At 33.2% G+C, this 16,195-nt stretch overlaps 5 protein-coding genes across 5 annotated transcripts; 2 read left to right on the plus strand and 3 right to left on the minus strand.

Moving 5' to 3' along the window:
- The first annotated feature begins 456 nt into the window (after positions 1-456).
- LOC107364475 (uncharacterized) lies at positions 457-4,730 on the plus strand. Its single transcript, XM_015931825.3, has 2 exons — positions 457-3,057; positions 3,940-4,730. Exons 1-2 carry the CDS (start codon positions 1,479-1,481, stop codon positions 4,686-4,688), a joined length of 2,328 nt encoding a protein of 775 aa, XP_015787311.2. The 5' UTR covers positions 457-1,478; the 3' UTR covers positions 4,689-4,730.
- Naprt (nicotinate phosphoribosyltransferase) lies at positions 4,731-7,748 on the minus strand. The gene is made up of 8 exons (XM_015931826.3): positions 7,545-7,748; positions 7,291-7,461; positions 7,003-7,213; positions 6,683-6,929; positions 6,403-6,596; positions 5,978-6,284; positions 5,618-5,878; positions 4,731-5,521 (listed from the first exon to the last, which is right to left on the minus strand). The coding sequence occupies exons 1-8, from the start codon at positions 7,591-7,593 to the stop codon at positions 5,336-5,338; spliced, it is 1,626 nt and encodes a 541-aa protein (XP_015787312.2). The 5' UTR covers positions 7,594-7,748; the 3' UTR covers positions 4,731-5,335.
- Positions 7,749-11,179: 3,431 nt separating this feature from the next.
- LOC107364478 (vesicular integral-membrane protein VIP36) lies at positions 11,180-12,978 on the minus strand. The gene is made up of 4 exons (XM_015931829.3): positions 12,787-12,978; positions 12,549-12,664; positions 12,219-12,333; positions 11,180-11,998 (listed from the first exon to the last, which is right to left on the minus strand). The coding sequence occupies exons 1-4, from the start codon at positions 12,902-12,904 to the stop codon at positions 11,376-11,378; spliced, it is 972 nt and encodes a 323-aa protein (XP_015787315.1). The 5' UTR covers positions 12,905-12,978; the 3' UTR covers positions 11,180-11,375.
- Positions 12,979-13,199: 221 nt separating this feature from the next.
- On the minus strand, positions 13,200-14,906 carry LOC149094860 (poly(A) RNA polymerase, mitochondrial-like). Its single transcript, XM_089265943.1, has one exon. It carries the CDS (start codon positions 14,768-14,770, stop codon positions 13,220-13,222), a length of 1,551 nt encoding a protein of 516 aa, XP_089122069.1. The 5' UTR covers positions 14,771-14,906; the 3' UTR covers positions 13,200-13,219.
- A 52-nt stretch (positions 14,907-14,958) lies between these two features.
- On the plus strand, positions 14,959-16,063 carry mRpL17 (mitochondrial ribosomal protein L17). The gene is made up of 4 exons (XM_015931830.3): positions 14,959-15,288; positions 15,387-15,458; positions 15,535-15,697; positions 15,770-16,063. The coding sequence occupies exons 1-4, from the start codon at positions 15,049-15,051 to the stop codon at positions 15,922-15,924; spliced, it is 630 nt and encodes a 209-aa protein (XP_015787316.1). The 5' UTR covers positions 14,959-15,048; the 3' UTR covers positions 15,925-16,063.
- The last annotated feature ends 132 nt before the right edge of the window (positions 16,064-16,195 follow it).

Below are 16,195 nucleotides of genomic sequence, written 5' to 3' on the forward strand. Positions count from 1 at the left end.
AATTTTCCTCCAATCTGGTTGAATCTTAGTTTACTGGTGAAATGATGATGTTTTTAATTTAATAATTATGATGTTAGTTTTAAACACTCGAGAGGATTGATAAAATTAATATTATGATTAACAGTGCTGTGACAATAGCTGATTTGTTCAAGATTATTATAACCTCTCCACTGGTCATAATTATTAAATTAAAAACATCATCATTTCACCAGTAAACTAAGATTCAACCAGATTGGAGGAAAATTTAAATGCCTATTGAAGCCACGCCAGTGTCCCCATAACTAGGACCTTACCGCTTTCTGTATCCAAGACTATTTTAAAAACCATTCAATCTATTCAGCAGCTACAACTCGTAATTAATTGAGCATACATGACCATTAAGGTTTTATTTACACTTCACTATTAATCGGCTTTGATTTGTTTGAATTTTACATATCATGTTCAGTTTTGTTAACAATTTGATTTCAGATGAATATCCAGGTAAAACATTGGCTACTCGATTAAGGCTATTAAACAGGAAAACCAATTTTTAATCTGTTAAAACAAATAGCCAATTGTTTTACCGATCCAAATAAAGTCCAAACATTATCAAAGGTCCAATGTTTACAATTTGATAACCTCAAGGAGGAAAGTTTATAATGTTACATGTACAGTACATTTCAACAAAAGTTGCCATTGTGACTTTGGCAGCAAAATGAGTAATGCTTGTTATAAAATTTTGCTCTGTTGCATGTTTACATTGCTTATTTTTCTTGGGCGCTTACCTCGCCCTTAAACAAATCACAATTTGTTTTACTTTCAGCCATCATCAACACCATCAACATTATCATTACTTGATTTCTGAGTAATTTTTTGTCCCTCCTTCATTGACTCTGTTGCTCCGGAAAAAGACCCTTCATCAGTTACCATAGTAAACATCGTTTTCTGTTATCACATAAAGAAAGCTAAAGAAATGGAAGATGATATGGAAAAATAGATAACTTTATTAGTGTTACCATCATGATCATCATCTCTACCAATCTTCATATTACCAGTCTTTTGAGAAACTTATTTCGATAACATAATAACACAAGTGATTGTCGATTAATTAGTAATTCTGATCACTTACATTTGCCCTTTCGATGTTTCACACCTAAAGATGCAAGTTATCCTTTCCTTTTTTACAAATTAGTTAGAAATTAGAATTTTTTATTCCAATATAATCAAATTTTATTCTGTCAGCTTTCGATTTTCCTTCCTTTTCAACTTTTAATATAATAATTGAAGTGTTTAAGTTTGAATCTGTGATTACAAGTTTTAAATTGAAGTGTAATTTTAGTCTCTACAATAACACTTAACAGTATTTCCCTTTTGTGTGTGATTAATTAACAAAATCTATCATCCCCATCACCATCATAATTGATCAACAAATCATTGTTATACATTGGTTTCTTCATTAGCCATTAGCTATCCGCAACAAAATTGACCGATAGCCAGCCATGATGATCTTTCAATCGGGAATTAAACAATTGTGGACTTTTTTTGTGATCACTTTATCTCTCAACTTAATATTTCACACTCATGGAAAAATAATTGACCAGGTTTATGAACAATGCAACAGACCAGTGGCGGCTCGTCTTCCCTTGGAATGTATTGGTTTTCCTAGGACAACAAGTGACTGTTTAACCCGTCAAAGCTGTGATATGGTAGCAATGGTATCAGTTGTACCATCAACAGATGGTAATCATTTCGATGACAGTTTTAATCTAACCTTGATAGGTACCCATCTAAGAGACGCATCTAAACATGAGATGTCCTTTATTCTTGATGCTGCCTTCATGCCAACCTACAATCCTGGTGAAGGAACTTATTACAATTGTAGTTGGACTCAAGGAGAGCCAACGGTTGATGTAATGGTCAAAAATCCTGGTCAAATAGTTAGATCAATAGGACAAGGTACCATAGAGGAAGATCTTTTGGTATGCCAATGGGTTATGAATCGATCCGCCACTACTTGGCCAACTGATCATGAAGCTCGTAAGATTGATCTGATCACACGAAAAGTAGAAGTTATACTTTTTAAAGATGACGCTAGATCTGGAATTATTTCAACAAGATTACCAATTTATAAATCGCGCTATCTTTACAGCGACTGTGACCAACCAGATATTAAATATTGTCTTGGCTCTCCCTATTGTGTTGGAGCTAACGAGTGTCATGAACTTCTCACTATTGTCCAATCACCCAACAAGCCAGACTCGTTGGATTTTAATGTATATTCGTTTGATTATGTTACCAATAATTCTTATTATGATGTGACCCTTTATGCTGCCGATGATGCACCTGGATTCCAAGTTATTTGTGGCAAATACTCGTTGGAGGCTTATTTCATTTCCCCCAATGGATCCCAAGAATTGTCAACATCAGTCATTACTTCAATGCGTACTCATATTGACACAGACTTTGATGGCCTCCGTTGCAATTGGACTCTTCCTAAATTATTTAAAGTATTTGGAGTAACTTTCGATACAAAAACAGTTAAATACATGGTAAAACTGCGACATTCACCCAACTTTTATGTTGACAAAGCTCCAGTAGCGTTACCAGGATTCCAGATAAGCGAGTCAATTTACAAAGCTTGTTCAACCAAATCTAAAGAACGCGAATGTTTCGGATTAAATACCAATGACCCGATGGGTGATTGTTTCACTTCTCGTGATTGTCAGGCTTTCGCTGTTTTTACTGTTGAAGATGAAACCAACTGGCCAACATTTGTGGAACCCAAAATGATCCTTGATCTCTATGCTAGTAAAAGCCTATCGTATCTTAAATCATCATCAATGTCTACAGCCTCACCTCAAGCAGGAGTAAACATGAGCTTATCATTGTCTACAGAAAATGATAAGGAAGCTAAAACCGTTTACAAATGTACAAATGACGGTCGAAGGATATCTTCAATTGAATACCCTTTCAGGCCTAGACCAGTTCGTAGTGGATCAATTTTCACTGAAGCCGACTGGGTTCGTTGCCAATGGATTTGGTGGCCCAATGGAACCAATTGGCCTACCAATAATAGAAGTAAGCAATTTTAATTTATTTTCCTTGATTGACTAATAAACTACAAAAGCTACAGTCTCTTTGCTTATTACCTCTAATGAAAGGTTGATTAGTTGCATGATTTATTTGCTGCGATCTTTTTCATGTTTTGTTTTCATTTCTACTCTTCACGCTTGTTTACTATTTGAGATGGGATCGTTTAATGCTTCAATGCTATTAATAATTGACTAATGCGACAGATGAAAATATCATGAGAATATTATGATTAATCGTAATCAAATGATCTGGTTAACAATTTATCATTCTGTTAATACACCTTGACCTGAATCAGGATATTGGTAAAATACATTTACTAAGCTGATTTGAATTGAAGTTTAGGATTAGTTTAGCCTAAACTATAATGAAAATAAATGCCCTATGAGTAATGTAACGAGGAAAAAATTTTGTAACAATTTTGTTATTTTAAGAGTCTAATAGTTGTATGATCAAGATCGATTCAATTAACATTAAAATCAATGTAACCATTTTTTATTACATTGAAAGCCAGTAATCATTGTTAATCATATCATTGTTTGAGAGTTATAGCTGTTTTAATAACATGTAACACTCAATCTGGCAAAAAAATGGCTTGTCAAGATAAGCCAATGTTGATAGCAATGTTCTTGAGACAATCAAGATTAACAAAGTAAATAGTTGGATTGTGAGTCAAAATTTGAGCAGAGCAACTTTGCAATTACTATCAAATAGCTGTCAAAAAATGTTTACTGTGAGTCCATACATAGGTGTTGACAAACCGTCAACAAACGCAAACTTGGACGAAGAAAAGGCTAAGGTTTTACAAAATTTCTCCTCCTTAAATCAATAATCAACTTTTAACATTTTTTTCTTCTCTCTTTATTACAGGTGAAATTATTAACCTTGTCAATCAGCGTCCATCTATACAATTAGCTGTTGGTACCGAGAAAAAGGTTTTACCCGCAACAAGTGTTACATTGCCAATTTATAAATTGCGATACTTCTATCAAGAATGTGAGAAAACTGGTGAAAATTTGTGCCTTCAGAGTGAACCTGGTTGCTTAAAATCATCAAGTTGTACATCGTTAATTCACATGAAGAAACATCATGGTGACACAATCGATGTGGAAGTTTTCTTGACCCAAGATTTTGATAAATTGGAGTTGATTTACGTTGATCCAGAGGAAAACTCAATCAAAATTGAATGTTATAATGATAAATCGTCTTCTGATAGATCAGCAATTTCTGACGAGTCGTTTAAAGTTAAAAAATCGGAACAATTTCAACCAATACAAACTCAATTCACGAAATATTCTGAAAGTCGACGCTTTAAAATGGGCTTTTCACGCTGCAGTTGGTTACAAGAAAAGCAACTCTCCATTGGACCATTTACATTCAATTCAGAAATCAACAGATACGATATTAAATTATTAGTGACCAGCTATGACGGTTTTGTTGCTCGATATTCATGGGAAAAAGTGGCCATTGTTGGTTTTAAATCAAAAGACACTCAATCAACTTCACCATCTTCCTCCTTACCGTCTTCATCACCATCCAATTGTTGGTTAGCTGCTTTAACTTTGATTAGCCTTTATTATTATCATTTTGTTTCTTATAACGCTGTCCATGCTTTTTAATGAATTTAATAACACACAATAAAATAACTTGTTCATTCTGAATCACAATGAGAAGAGGTATTAATTAAATACTTCTAGTTATTACATTTATATCAACACCAAATAATAAAAGCTAAAAAAATTAGCAGACATAAAATCAATTTGCCAAAGTTATGGCATGACATGAAATCATTCAATTTATCAATATATTTAGTGACATTTTGGGTCCCACAGAGATTTGTAAACTAATTAACAAGAAAGTTCACCGAAATTCAAAGTTAAGATGAAGCTTTGGTTCCAATTCTGTCCAAATTTTGTATGCTATTAGATTGATTCGATCATTTCCATAATATGGCAAAGCTATGAAGAGACTTTCAAAAGAAACTTAAAGTCGCATATTTTAAGGTATTACTGCTGACCATTGAATTGATAATCAGTCAAAATCATAAAAAGGTCATTGATCAAGGCAGTAGTTAACTTTTTGTTCATATTTTTGATCTGACCTAAAATAAATAATCTGTAAAAACTAACTAGGCTAAAGCTCGTTTGTTTGAGAGCGAATAAACCTGTAAAACTGGGTAAAATTTGAACTTTTATCTGGCCAGAAACTGATTCATTGTAAACTTGAGATTGATGTTTTTCCAGCATCTTTTTTGCTTTGGGCCATTCTATGATAATTCACCAATAGGTGCATTCTCCAACCAAATTGAATGCATCTCTTCATATAATGTTTCAGTCACTGATACTTTGTATGGAGTTGGATTTAAGTGACGTTTCATGTCAGGACGGAGAGTTGCGAGACCCTTTGATACTTTATTCTTTATATCTACTAATGTAGGTAGTGGGCGAGTAATCTGAAAGAAAGAGAGTAAATAATTAGGAATCTAAAATCTTTAGAATCAATAAAAAAAAGAAAAGATGAATAATGTTGTGTTCATATATAAAATTACCTCTCCATTGTACCACCATTTTTCTAGCAAACAAGTCACTGAAGAGGGTATAACAAATGCTCGTTTAGATTCGAGAATTGGGTGACGACAAAGGATTCGATCACCAACTTGTGGTTCTTTTTCATTGCTTTTAGCAAGCAAATCGAGGATTGCAAAACCATCCTGACCGTATAATCGATAAACTTTTTTACGCCCAGGAATAGTCACTTTATCTAAATCTTCACTCAGTTTGATGCAAGGTTGAGAATTGATTTCCGTGAGCTACAAATGAAAAAAGAGGTTATAAGGCAAATATTATAATTATTAATATAACTCAATTGACTATTAAAATATCAACATCAACTGGGATATTTTACTAACCTTGTAAACACAACCAAGAGCAGGTTGTTTTTGACATGTAACCAAATGAGTTCCTATGGCAAAGGAAGTTATTTTGTGTCCTTGATCATTCAATGAATGAATTGTATCTTCATTGAGATCATTTGATGCAATAATGTGCAATGATGTGAACCACGGGCACTCAAAGTGATTTGCAATTTGTTGAAATAATTTATATGCTTCCTTTGATAGGTAAGCTAAATCACCACTATCAATGCGAATTCCAATGGGATGATAACCAAACTGATCAAGTGCCATTGCGACTGCTGCAAAATTCAATAAACCACTTCTATAATTGGTAGAAAAATAAAATGATTTAGAATGCAGTGTGATAGATAATAGTTCTAAGGGAAATAGGAAATAGATGTAAAAGGATAAATAATGAACTATTTTTCCATTAACATTACCTCAAAACATTGTAGGTATCAACTAAAGCGACAAATGATTCGGGAAATGCAAGTGCATAGGCAATGAAAGCAGCTATTTCGCCATCGTTAGCTTCAGACTCGACTATACCAAGTTTATTGGCGATTTTAACCCTCCATTCAAAGCATGCAGCAACAAAGTCATACTCTTTCCCATCATGGACGTTTTTCAATGTCTTCAGATTGAACAATTTCAGCAATTTATGGATTAGATATCAAATCTTAATTAGATTAAATAGAGAAACATGCAATAAATTCATACCCGTGAATTGAGTTGGTTAACATTAGAATAGGTCATAACAAAGGAATGAGCATGAGTTCCAGAAACAGGAATATCAAAAATTTTACCAGCGAGAAGATTACTGGTCCCATCAAATCCTCCGGTAAAAGCATATTTTGATGCAGATAGTCCACCATCAGGACCCTGAGCACGACGGAGTCCAAACTCTAGTAATCTGACATTTTCAGGAGCAGCTAGACGATATCGAGCAGCATTAGTTGTAACCAGACTAGAGTAAAAAAGTTAAAAAATGAATTAACAATACTGAAAATTAAACAATAGAAAAATAATACAAAACAAACCTTGCGAAATTAATTAATGTTAAAAATGTTGTTTCCAACAATTGAACCACTGCTAAAGGACCTTCAAGAGATACAAGGGGAACTTTCGGGAAAACAATTGTACCTTCTTCGACCGCATGTACAGTTACATCTTTAGCAGTTAAACTTGCAAGATAATCGAAAAATTCTGGTTCAGTGTTTTTAGGTAATTTGCTTTTAAGGTATGAGATATCTATAACGAAGACAAAAATACAAAAAAAACAATTAGAAAAACTTACAGGATAGCTTCATTGAATTTGAGTCATTTACCACTGGCCGAGAAACGAAAACTTTCGAGATAAAGTAAACAATCCTTCAAACCAGCAAAAACTGTAAACTCTCCTTGAAAAGGGTTCTTTCGAAAAAAGAGATCAAACACAGCTCTTACATCGTGTTTACGATCTTTCCAAAAGGAATAAGCCATTGTAACTTCGTAAAGATCTGTAATGGATTTGGTTATGAGAATATGTTAGATTATGAAAGTAATCAAACGAAATTTAGGCAAAAAACATAAATAAACTTACCAGTTAACAATGGCTGGATAACATTGCTTTTAAATTCATTGTGGGCCATTCTTTTTTATTTAATGTAAACTCTATTTGAAGGACCAAATAATTGATGATTTCCTTTCGAATACATTAAGTAAATGTGGATATCTAATCACTAATACACAGAACAAATGACGAAGATAGCTTTAGATCGAGGATATGGTTATCATAACATGAGAAGTCATCTGATGTTAAAGAGGAAAACACACAAAGATTAAAGCATAAGATACAGCAATTGAGAGGTTTTGAGGATAGTAAGGGACAATGCCCACCCCAAGCGCTAGTAGTAGTATTTACAGTGCATTTATTATTATTATTTTGTTGTTACTTTTGGCTCTTTCTTTTTCTCTTTCTATTGGCTCTTTCTTTTCTTTCTGGGTATTTTTTCGGCAAAATTACAAGTAAGGGTTCTTTTTTGATCGTTTTTTTGAGTATTTTGGCCGAAATTTTGATTAATTTAATATATTAAACTATTTTATTAGATTTTTATTCAATTCCCAAGGGAAAAACTTTACAATATTGTAACTTAGAAAAATTTTCAATGCATTTTAGGCGGTCAATTTAATTTAGTATTTTTATTAGAAATTAAATTAATCAACAATGGGTACAATTTTTATTATTAATCATTATATTACAATTAAATTAACTTTATTATTAACAGTGGTAAAACGCTGTGTCATTATCGGGTGCAAAACCAGCACGAATGATAAAGTTGGACTTTTCCATTTTCCGACAAAAGTAGAATTGCGTGAACGATGGCTGGACAGTATTCGGAATGGTTTACCCAGGGAATTTGACTCCAATAATTTGAAGTCCAAACTTGTCTGTGGTTGCCATTTCCCAGCATCTTCTATATACCAGGCCGGAAATATGAGAAAGTTGGTAAATGGAGCCATTCCAAAGCGGATCCCATTCAGGATTGTTGAGCGGGCGAAGGTAACCAAGGCAAATGAGTTGGTAAGCTTGAGAGCAAAAGTCAAAAGACTTGAAAATCAACTGCTGAAATTGAGGACTGACCCTGATCCTAGTTTCATTTTCACTCATAGAAGTAAATTAAAAAAATACATGGATGAAGATTCATACACTCTATTTGATAGTTGTGTTTTGAATTTTACAAAGCGACCTCATGGTCGCAGGCACAGTTATCAAACAAAGAAGCTAGCGAACAAAATATACCATCAGTCCAAGCAGGCTTTTAGGATGATTCAGCCTATTTTTGCTCTTCCGTCTTTCCGTACCATTGATAGATTTAGCTCCGATGATTTTTCTGTGACTGGTATCTCGAAAGATACTGAATTAACTCTCCGACGTCATGCTACCAAGCTAGCTGAGTCTGATAAGTATTGTGTCATCAGCTTTGATGAAACTGATATCAAACCAGGTTTCACATATTTACCAAGAAGAGATGTAGTTTGTGGTTATGTTGATATGGGTAAACATGGAAGATTAGCTAGAGAAGCAAAAGGAACGCTTGTTTTCGGCTTGAGAGGTATAAATGAAAGGTGGAAGCAGGTGATTTGTTATTATTTTGTAGCTAAAACGGGTTTTACTGCTATTCATTTGAAAAGAATCTTTGAGGATATTTTAGGAACAGTTTTCAATGCAGGTTATAATGTGGTTGCGTCAGTTTGCGATGGTGATGGCAAAAATCGTTCTCTTTGTAGTGCATTGAATGTTGATCCCAACAATTCACAATTTCAATTTGAAGGGAAAATAATCCATTTCCTTTTTGATGTTCCTCACATATTGAAACTGATACGCAACCACTGCATGATCAAGATATTCTGGAGAACTTTTTTGCACAGGTAAAGAGGTCTGGTTCACACATCACAACTTCACACTTTCGTGCGCATTTTAGATCTAGCAGGATTCTTTTCATGGAAGCTCTGCCTGATGGAGCGAATTGTGAGCCAGATGAAGATATTCCACTTTTTTTAGAAGGATCTGAGCCATCAGAAATGGAGTCCGACTCATGTTCGGCTGTAACAGAAAGTTCACCTGAAGCTGAACTTGCTGATTACTTTGCAGCATTCAACCCAGAACTCAATGAGGCAAGGAATGAATTATCCACGTTTTTTTCAACATTTTCTGTTGATGATGTTGGAGAAGATCATGGTGTTTTAACCTATGCATCAATGTATAATACGGATAAGGCAGGTTTGAATAGTTATATTGCTGGATATTTACTGAAAAAGATAAAAGATAGAAAAGTTTGCTGTGATGAATGTTTGCGTGCTACAAGTTCGGTTGTTGCGTTAGCTGAACATGAACTGATTAGGCTCAGGGAGTACAATCCTGAACTTACATTATCGCTGAACTGTCCATCCAAAAGTTTTGCAGACTTAGTTAAGGTCCTCAGCGATTTGTTAGAAGAGAATGTCCCGCAAGTAGTAGCGGTTGTAGGGGTTAAATTCACTTTATTTAGAATTCTATGGAGACAGGATTATAGCTTCATTCCTGTTTGCCACCGAGAAGGTATAAAGCTAGAAATAATGCATAGGTTAGTCAACATGTTTTTAGGAAAGCACCTTAAAGATTTGAAACAGGAATTAAATCATAGGCCCATAAAATCTTTTAGATAATTAAATTGATAAAGTTCATGTTCAGCTAACGATTTGCATATGGCTTTATAGTTTTAGTAAAGGATTATTTTAGTTACAAGATGATAATAAATTCTGCTTCCATCTTCACTTGAGTGAGAACGTTCTATTTTTGCTTCCAGCTTGATCTTCGTGTTTAGTCGTATCAAATCTCTACTTATTGCATTCTCTGATTGGTATTTTGTGATTCCTATTGATTCAGTTTGTATCTTAGCTGTGATACAATTCTGATTCAGTTCGGATAGCTTTTAGTTTGATGTCGAAGAGTTATCTCGGTGTCATTCGAGATACTTTTCATAGGGAGTCGTTGGAGCTTCTCTATCTTTGGTCAGCAATGACGGAAAGTAGGAATAGATTGAATTATCAATCTTAGGGTATAGATCGCTGGCTTTGGAGTTTGATAACTGTGCAATTTATATATTTATATCTTTCAATTGTAATTGTTAGTTATATTTTGATTGATATAATGATTCAATGTTGTTAAATGTAATGTAATTAATGTAAAAATTTAATTTATATTTGTAAATAATGCATAAATCTATTTTTATAAGTTTGTTATATGTATTAAATTTATGGTTTTTCAATAACTTTAATGTTTTATTAATTGTTTTAATTCAGTTTTTTTCAGTGGCGCCCTCCAGTGGGCATTGTCCCTTCAGGTTCTCTGAACCTCTTCACTGCAGTATCTTATACATTAATCTTTGAAAACACATGACAGTTAATGGCGCCAACGAAATCAATGGTAAGCAAAACTGCGCAGATAAGACCAATATAGTGTCATTAAATATTATTCAGATAATATTATTCATTGAATAATACAGCATAATGTGGTTTAATGTAGTATTTATTGAATTCGATGAATGCTACAGTCATTATTCTCGTGAAAATCTTGCATAAAAAACACTGTCAAGCCATGACATTGAGACATTTTGGAAATAACGACTGTACATCCATCAAAGTATGAATAGTAAATTGTGAAAATGATAATTTAGTTTATCAAATTATAAAATATACTAGATATAAAAATTTTATTACTTTATTCTTCGTATCACAATCAAAGATTAAGAGAAAAATAATATAGAATTACATGATTGGTGCAAAAAAAATTACATTTTGGCTGTCAAACAGAAAATAATCAGCGAGACCAAAAGAAAAAATGTCAATAAAGGATAAAGTGTAGAGGAATAATTAGCTATAAATCTAAATTTCAATAGAATCTTTTCCTAGAAGTTTCTTGATGTCTTTGGAAGACTAAAATTGAAACAGCAGCTATGATAATAATACCAATAATGACACAAATTATTAATAAGAAAAATTTAAGATTTGACATGCTCTGAGGCTTATCATCAATACGCGGACGGGGTGCAGCGAACTGGCTTGCCGAAGGAAGCATATGGCTTCTATCGTCATTTTCTGAAGGTGATGAAGAAGTAAGTTGAAAGGTTTTGATTGCTATGACATCGTGATTATCACTAAGCTCTCCTGTAGCTGCACTTACACCGATATAATAATTTGACGGAAGAATGACACCTTTCACACTAAAACATTCCTTGAAAGCTCCTCGAGATTCGAAATCGGTACCAACTGAGAGTACGTCATTCTCATATCTTATTTCTACAATTGTTTCATGATCAACGTTTCGGAATTTTCCTTCACATCCTGCTAATTCTGTGTGAGTACCATCACGATCATGATCATAATGTTGTGTACCATTATTGATCATGGCAGAAATATACGGGTGTCCATGACTATGTGCTCCATTTTGATTAGCATAGGTATCAAAAAATAAACCAAGGCCGACAAAATAGTCTTTAGATCCAAAAACAGGCCCTGAAATAAAAAAACAGCAAACAAATTAATATTTATTAGATTTCAAGATAAAATATTAAATATTTTCTGGGTTAAGATACATTTCTATAACATACGATGTAATGTAATAGCATACAGTACGAAGTTTTGAATAAACTGCACACACTTGAAAAGCCAAACTAGCAAAATTCAAGTTGCCCAAAACTTTGCGAAGATAGAGGACAAAATTACTCATAATTACCTAATTCGAGTGGATCTTTGACGTACCAAAACGCGAAACCATCACCGAACAACTCTTTACCTTTTCCACTGACTTTGAAATGCAGTTGGATAGCCCAATTTCTGAACGTAATTGGCTGAAAAGATGAATAAAAATATTGTGTTATTAAAAACCAAATTTCAATGATATCAAAATAGGAACACCGGTTTGTTTGGAACCGGCTAAAATGTAAATAAAGAAAATGGGTGCATGGATAAGATATCTGTCAAGCCAAAAACATCGCTGATCATTACAGGTCAATATTTTTCTCTTCAAACAATGAGGAATATTAGAAATGATTATTTCAATTACATTCTTATTATATAGCCCCCCAATCCTACTTTGCTGGTCTGCCGTTAATCTGACAAATGCTTGAGTCACCATTGTGGATCCAAAGAATTCCCAATTAGGTATAACCATGCCAGTGCCTTTAAAGAGAAAGTGAATACGTGAGATGAAAGACAATAATGATTAGATCTAATCAAGAATAGAATTACAAGGTCTATTGTAAAGCTTTCTTCACAAGATGTACATAGACAATTATACTAACCTTGATATGGTTTCATTAAGGAATGTTCTCTTTTAAAGTATTCACCTTCACCGATAATTGAATCACATAGGAACACGGCAATGAGAAGGAGAGCACAGAATAAATTATCACGCAGCATTTTGACCAGTATAATAACAAAAAAAAAATAATTAAATATCAAAATTAACAATGTTTACAATGTACTTCAAAATTATTTCACATTACAAGTCTAAATCTCTGCTTTTTTCCTGAATTTCCCAGTGTCTCCCCCTATATTTATAAATTGGTACCAAAACTTGGTAGTCAATTTAATAAGTTGAATCAAATATAATAGGATTAAATTATATTTTATCAACTAAATGCGTATGAATTGGTAGTAAAATTGATTATCCAAATAAAATATGAAATGAAAATTAATTTTTTACAATTATTCATCGAAAATAAAAATTATTTATTAAACTAATGTTGTTTTTTTGTACGTATCCAATGCAATTGGTTTCAATAAAGTTTGAAGTGAACATCCAGATGCAAGCAATTTGTATGATTTAAGTCCAACTTTAGTTATATTATCTAATTCATTTTTGCTAACTTTGGTCGACATGTTGCTACCCTTAGCAGGATCAAGAACAAAAAGTACATCTCTTGTAGGTTTCCGTATGCATTTTCCTAAAAAAATATTGATTCCAGAGTGTGAAAAATCAAAGGTTCCCAAGTGACGAAAAAATCCTAATAAAACATCATTGAAAGACGACTTTGTGTCTTGAATCATACTTTTGTCCATTCGAATCTCAGGTTCACTGAAAAACTGTTCCAAAGGAGGTAAAATTGGAAACGGTCTTCGGATCTGGAGATAATTTATAATCAACATGGTCAATATTAAATTATTGAATGTTCGACTTAAGATGCCTTGAAATTCAGCCCATAATTTACAAAAATGAATTAAATGTAAAACTCTTTCATCAGCTCGTGTTATCTCGAATAAAATTTCCGAGATTTTGAAAAATTCAAGATTAGCAGGGTCAGTGCATGTTATGGTTACATCATTAGCAGTAAGGTAAGAATAAACTTGACAAGTATTGTTGTTGGGTTGGCTGACATTATTAACTCCAGGGATTAGACCACTTTTCATCATGTTATGATATGTTTTTATACATCTCTGTCTTTTGATGGTACCATCGAGCAAATCACCAGCTGATGGGACTAGAATTGAACTCGGCAAAGGTTGGTATTTTGTCGTTAAGCATAAATCAAGTCCACTTGAGCCCCAACCTAAACTATTAACACTAGATCCAAAAGGCACCAAATGAAAAGCATTGAAAACTCCTTGACAAAAAAATTCCTCAAATGCATTGATAACGAAGAACTTCAATTTACATTCTAGCTCACTTTGAGAAATATTGTAAGTAAACTGTCTTATTTTTTCATCTAAATTATCATTTCCATCTAATAAATTCGTTGACTTCACTGATTGTCTGTGTATGCGAAGATCCCAACGCTTGGTACTCATTTTATTGGATTCATTCGATACTTTAGTTGACGGTAGTTTAGTTATTTGGTAGATTCTTGAACTCATCGGGAATTTGGCCTCTGGTAAAATGGTTTCGCTTTTCTTCTCGAACGATGGATAATCAGTTAAACTAACCAGAAAATAGTGTTTATTGCCGATCCAATACTCCCAATAATTGGTCACTGGTGTGTCTAAGATCGATTCAATATTTGATTTGCTGTCAATCTTCAACTTCGATGTTAAATCTTCAATCAACATATAACTTTTCGCATTTTGCTTTTCTTTAGCAATCATTTCTTGGTATGAAGAATAGGTATGCTGGTAAATATAAGATGTTGTAGAGTCCTTTCGATTTAAATAGTTTAGATGATTTTGATGCTTATTTTTAACCATAGCCAATTGAAAACATGACCGAGTCAATAGACGATTAGTTGTATTCATGGATAAGCCAGAAAGTCGAGAACAAGTCAACAGTGCAAACTGAGGAGTAAATACCATGTTGTAAGGAAGATAATTTAAAAATTGTTGCACAAATAATGGCACTAATCATCAATTAGCCAAGGAAACATCATTTAATCAAGTTAATAAACAAAACATTGAGCATGTGGTGAAAGACTCAAAATATCTTAAGAATCTGAGTGAGTCCTGCATAGATTCGGATCCAGTTTAAAAATCACAACACATGTTTATTTCATAGATTAACACAATAATAACAATTTACTTCTGATAATCACCTCGTTTTTCAATTCTTCTATCAAATTAGTTAATTAATAAAAATGGTGCGTCATTACAATAATGCTTTACCTCGTCCATCGACCGCCAACAAAAAATTGATTCCTATTTTACCTCCAGAAGTTAAAGTTAAACGAGGACCAATAAGTCTCAACAAAGTTTGGTATCGTGGTTCATCTGGTCGTTTAATAGTTATTGGACAGCATATAACTCAATTATTTAAATTTGAGAGGATTACTCTAGACTATCATCATGCTCTAGAAGTTCAAGGATATACAGAACGAGTATGTATTTTTACACTCTAGTGATTACATTATACTCTATATATACTGCCAAATAATGATACCTATTCTAACTGTTCTAATAACCTCTCTCTTATTAGTTGATTACTGAAGCCATGAGGAATGGAGATCGACATATACCTACCATGGAGTTGGCAGATTTTTATATACATGTTCGTTTTTCAAATAGTTACATTCATGTTCATTGTGATAGCCCCCGAAAAATTAATAATTTTCTTTTGTTTTCAGGAAAAACAATTGGTTCATAAGTTGTTCAAAGTCTTAGTTCCTAGATATATTGATTATACTGACTCTTTTACAAAACTTTGGCGTCTGTCTCCTGCTTTAAGTAGGGAAGACATTATTACAGGCAAAGTCAGGCATGCTGATAAAGGCTGCCTTGAACTCAAAGGTGAGCATATAAATTTTATAAATTGTGAGCTTTAGCAGGTTTTAATTGAGTTAATCTCATCTTTTATTTCAGGCAATCCGCTTCCACCCATTGAACCACCAAAATATATATCTCGGAAAAGTTATCTTACAAATGTCTTGTTGGATGCAGCGAAAAAAGACTTTTATGCATCAAAGCAATTCAGTGATAATCAAACTTCCAAGAAGAAAGTTGAAACATCGTCTTGAACGTTATATAGCTGATTTAGTCATAGTTGATGCTAATCTATAAATGCTTTTGTTAATTGTAAAATCTACAGTACATAGTGACCATTCATAGAATGTCCGATGGAGTTTCCAATGAAATAAACCATTGTATCATCTTAAACTTTTGCGTGATTTAATTTACTGATTTGATCTGGAATTGAAAAATTTTATGACACAGATGAAGTGATATAGCCCTGAAATCATTGATTATAATTCAATTAAGGTTAGTACCCCATTACCTTAAAGTCCCCAA

Source organism: Tetranychus urticae, chromosome 1, assembly GCF_039701765.1.
Source record: "Tetranychus urticae isolate SD_2017Ah chromosome 1, NJAU_TeUrti_SD_1.0, whole genome shotgun sequence".
NCBI classification, from domain to species: Eukaryota; Metazoa; Arthropoda; class Arachnida; order Trombidiformes; family Tetranychidae; genus Tetranychus; species Tetranychus urticae.

Bases quoted from the DNA above. Each gene is read 5' to 3' on its own strand.
- LOC107364475 (XM_015931825.3), top strand. From the start codon at position 1,479: ATGATGATCTTTCAATCGGGAATTAAACAATTGTGGACTTTTTTTGTG. The intron at 3,058-3,939 runs GTAAGCAATTTT...TCTTTATTACAG, and splicing joins TTGGCCTACCAATAATAGAA to GTGAAATTATTAACCTTGTC.
- Naprt (XM_015931826.3), bottom strand. From the start codon at position 7,593: ATGGCCCACAATGAATTTAAAAGCAATGTTATCCAGCCATTGTTAACT. The intron at 6,930-7,002 runs GTTTGTTTTGTA...TTTTTACTCTAG, and splicing joins ACATTAATTAATTTCGCAAG to TCTGGTTACAACTAATGCTG. The intron at 5,879-5,977 runs GTTAGTAAAATA...TTTCATTTGTAG, and splicing joins CTCTTGGTTGTGTTTACAAG to CTCACGGAAATCAATTCTCA.
- LOC107364478 (XM_015931829.3), bottom strand. From the start codon at position 12,904: ATGCTGCGTGATAATTTATTCTGTGCTCTCCTTCTCATTGCCGTGTTC. The intron at 12,334-12,548 runs GTAATTGAAATA...TCATCTTTTCAG, and splicing joins GGGGGCTATATAATAAGAAT to CCAATTACGTTCAGAAATTG. The intron at 11,999-12,218 runs GTAATTATGAGT...TTTTTATTTCAG, and splicing joins CAAAGATCCACTCGAATTAG to GGCCTGTTTTTGGATCTAAA.
- LOC149094860 (XM_089265943.1), bottom strand. From the start codon at position 14,770: ATGGTATTTACTCCTCAGTTTGCACTGTTGACTTGTTCTCGACTTTCT.
- mRpL17 (XM_015931830.3), top strand. From the start codon at position 15,049: ATGGTGCGTCATTACAATAATGCTTTACCTCGTCCATCGACCGCCAAC. The intron at 15,289-15,386 runs GTATGTATTTTT...CTCTCTTATTAG, and splicing joins TTCAAGGATATACAGAACGA to TTGATTACTGAAGCCATGAG. The intron at 15,459-15,534 runs GTTCGTTTTTCA...TTTTGTTTTCAG, and splicing joins TGGCAGATTTTTATATACAT to GAAAAACAATTGGTTCATAA.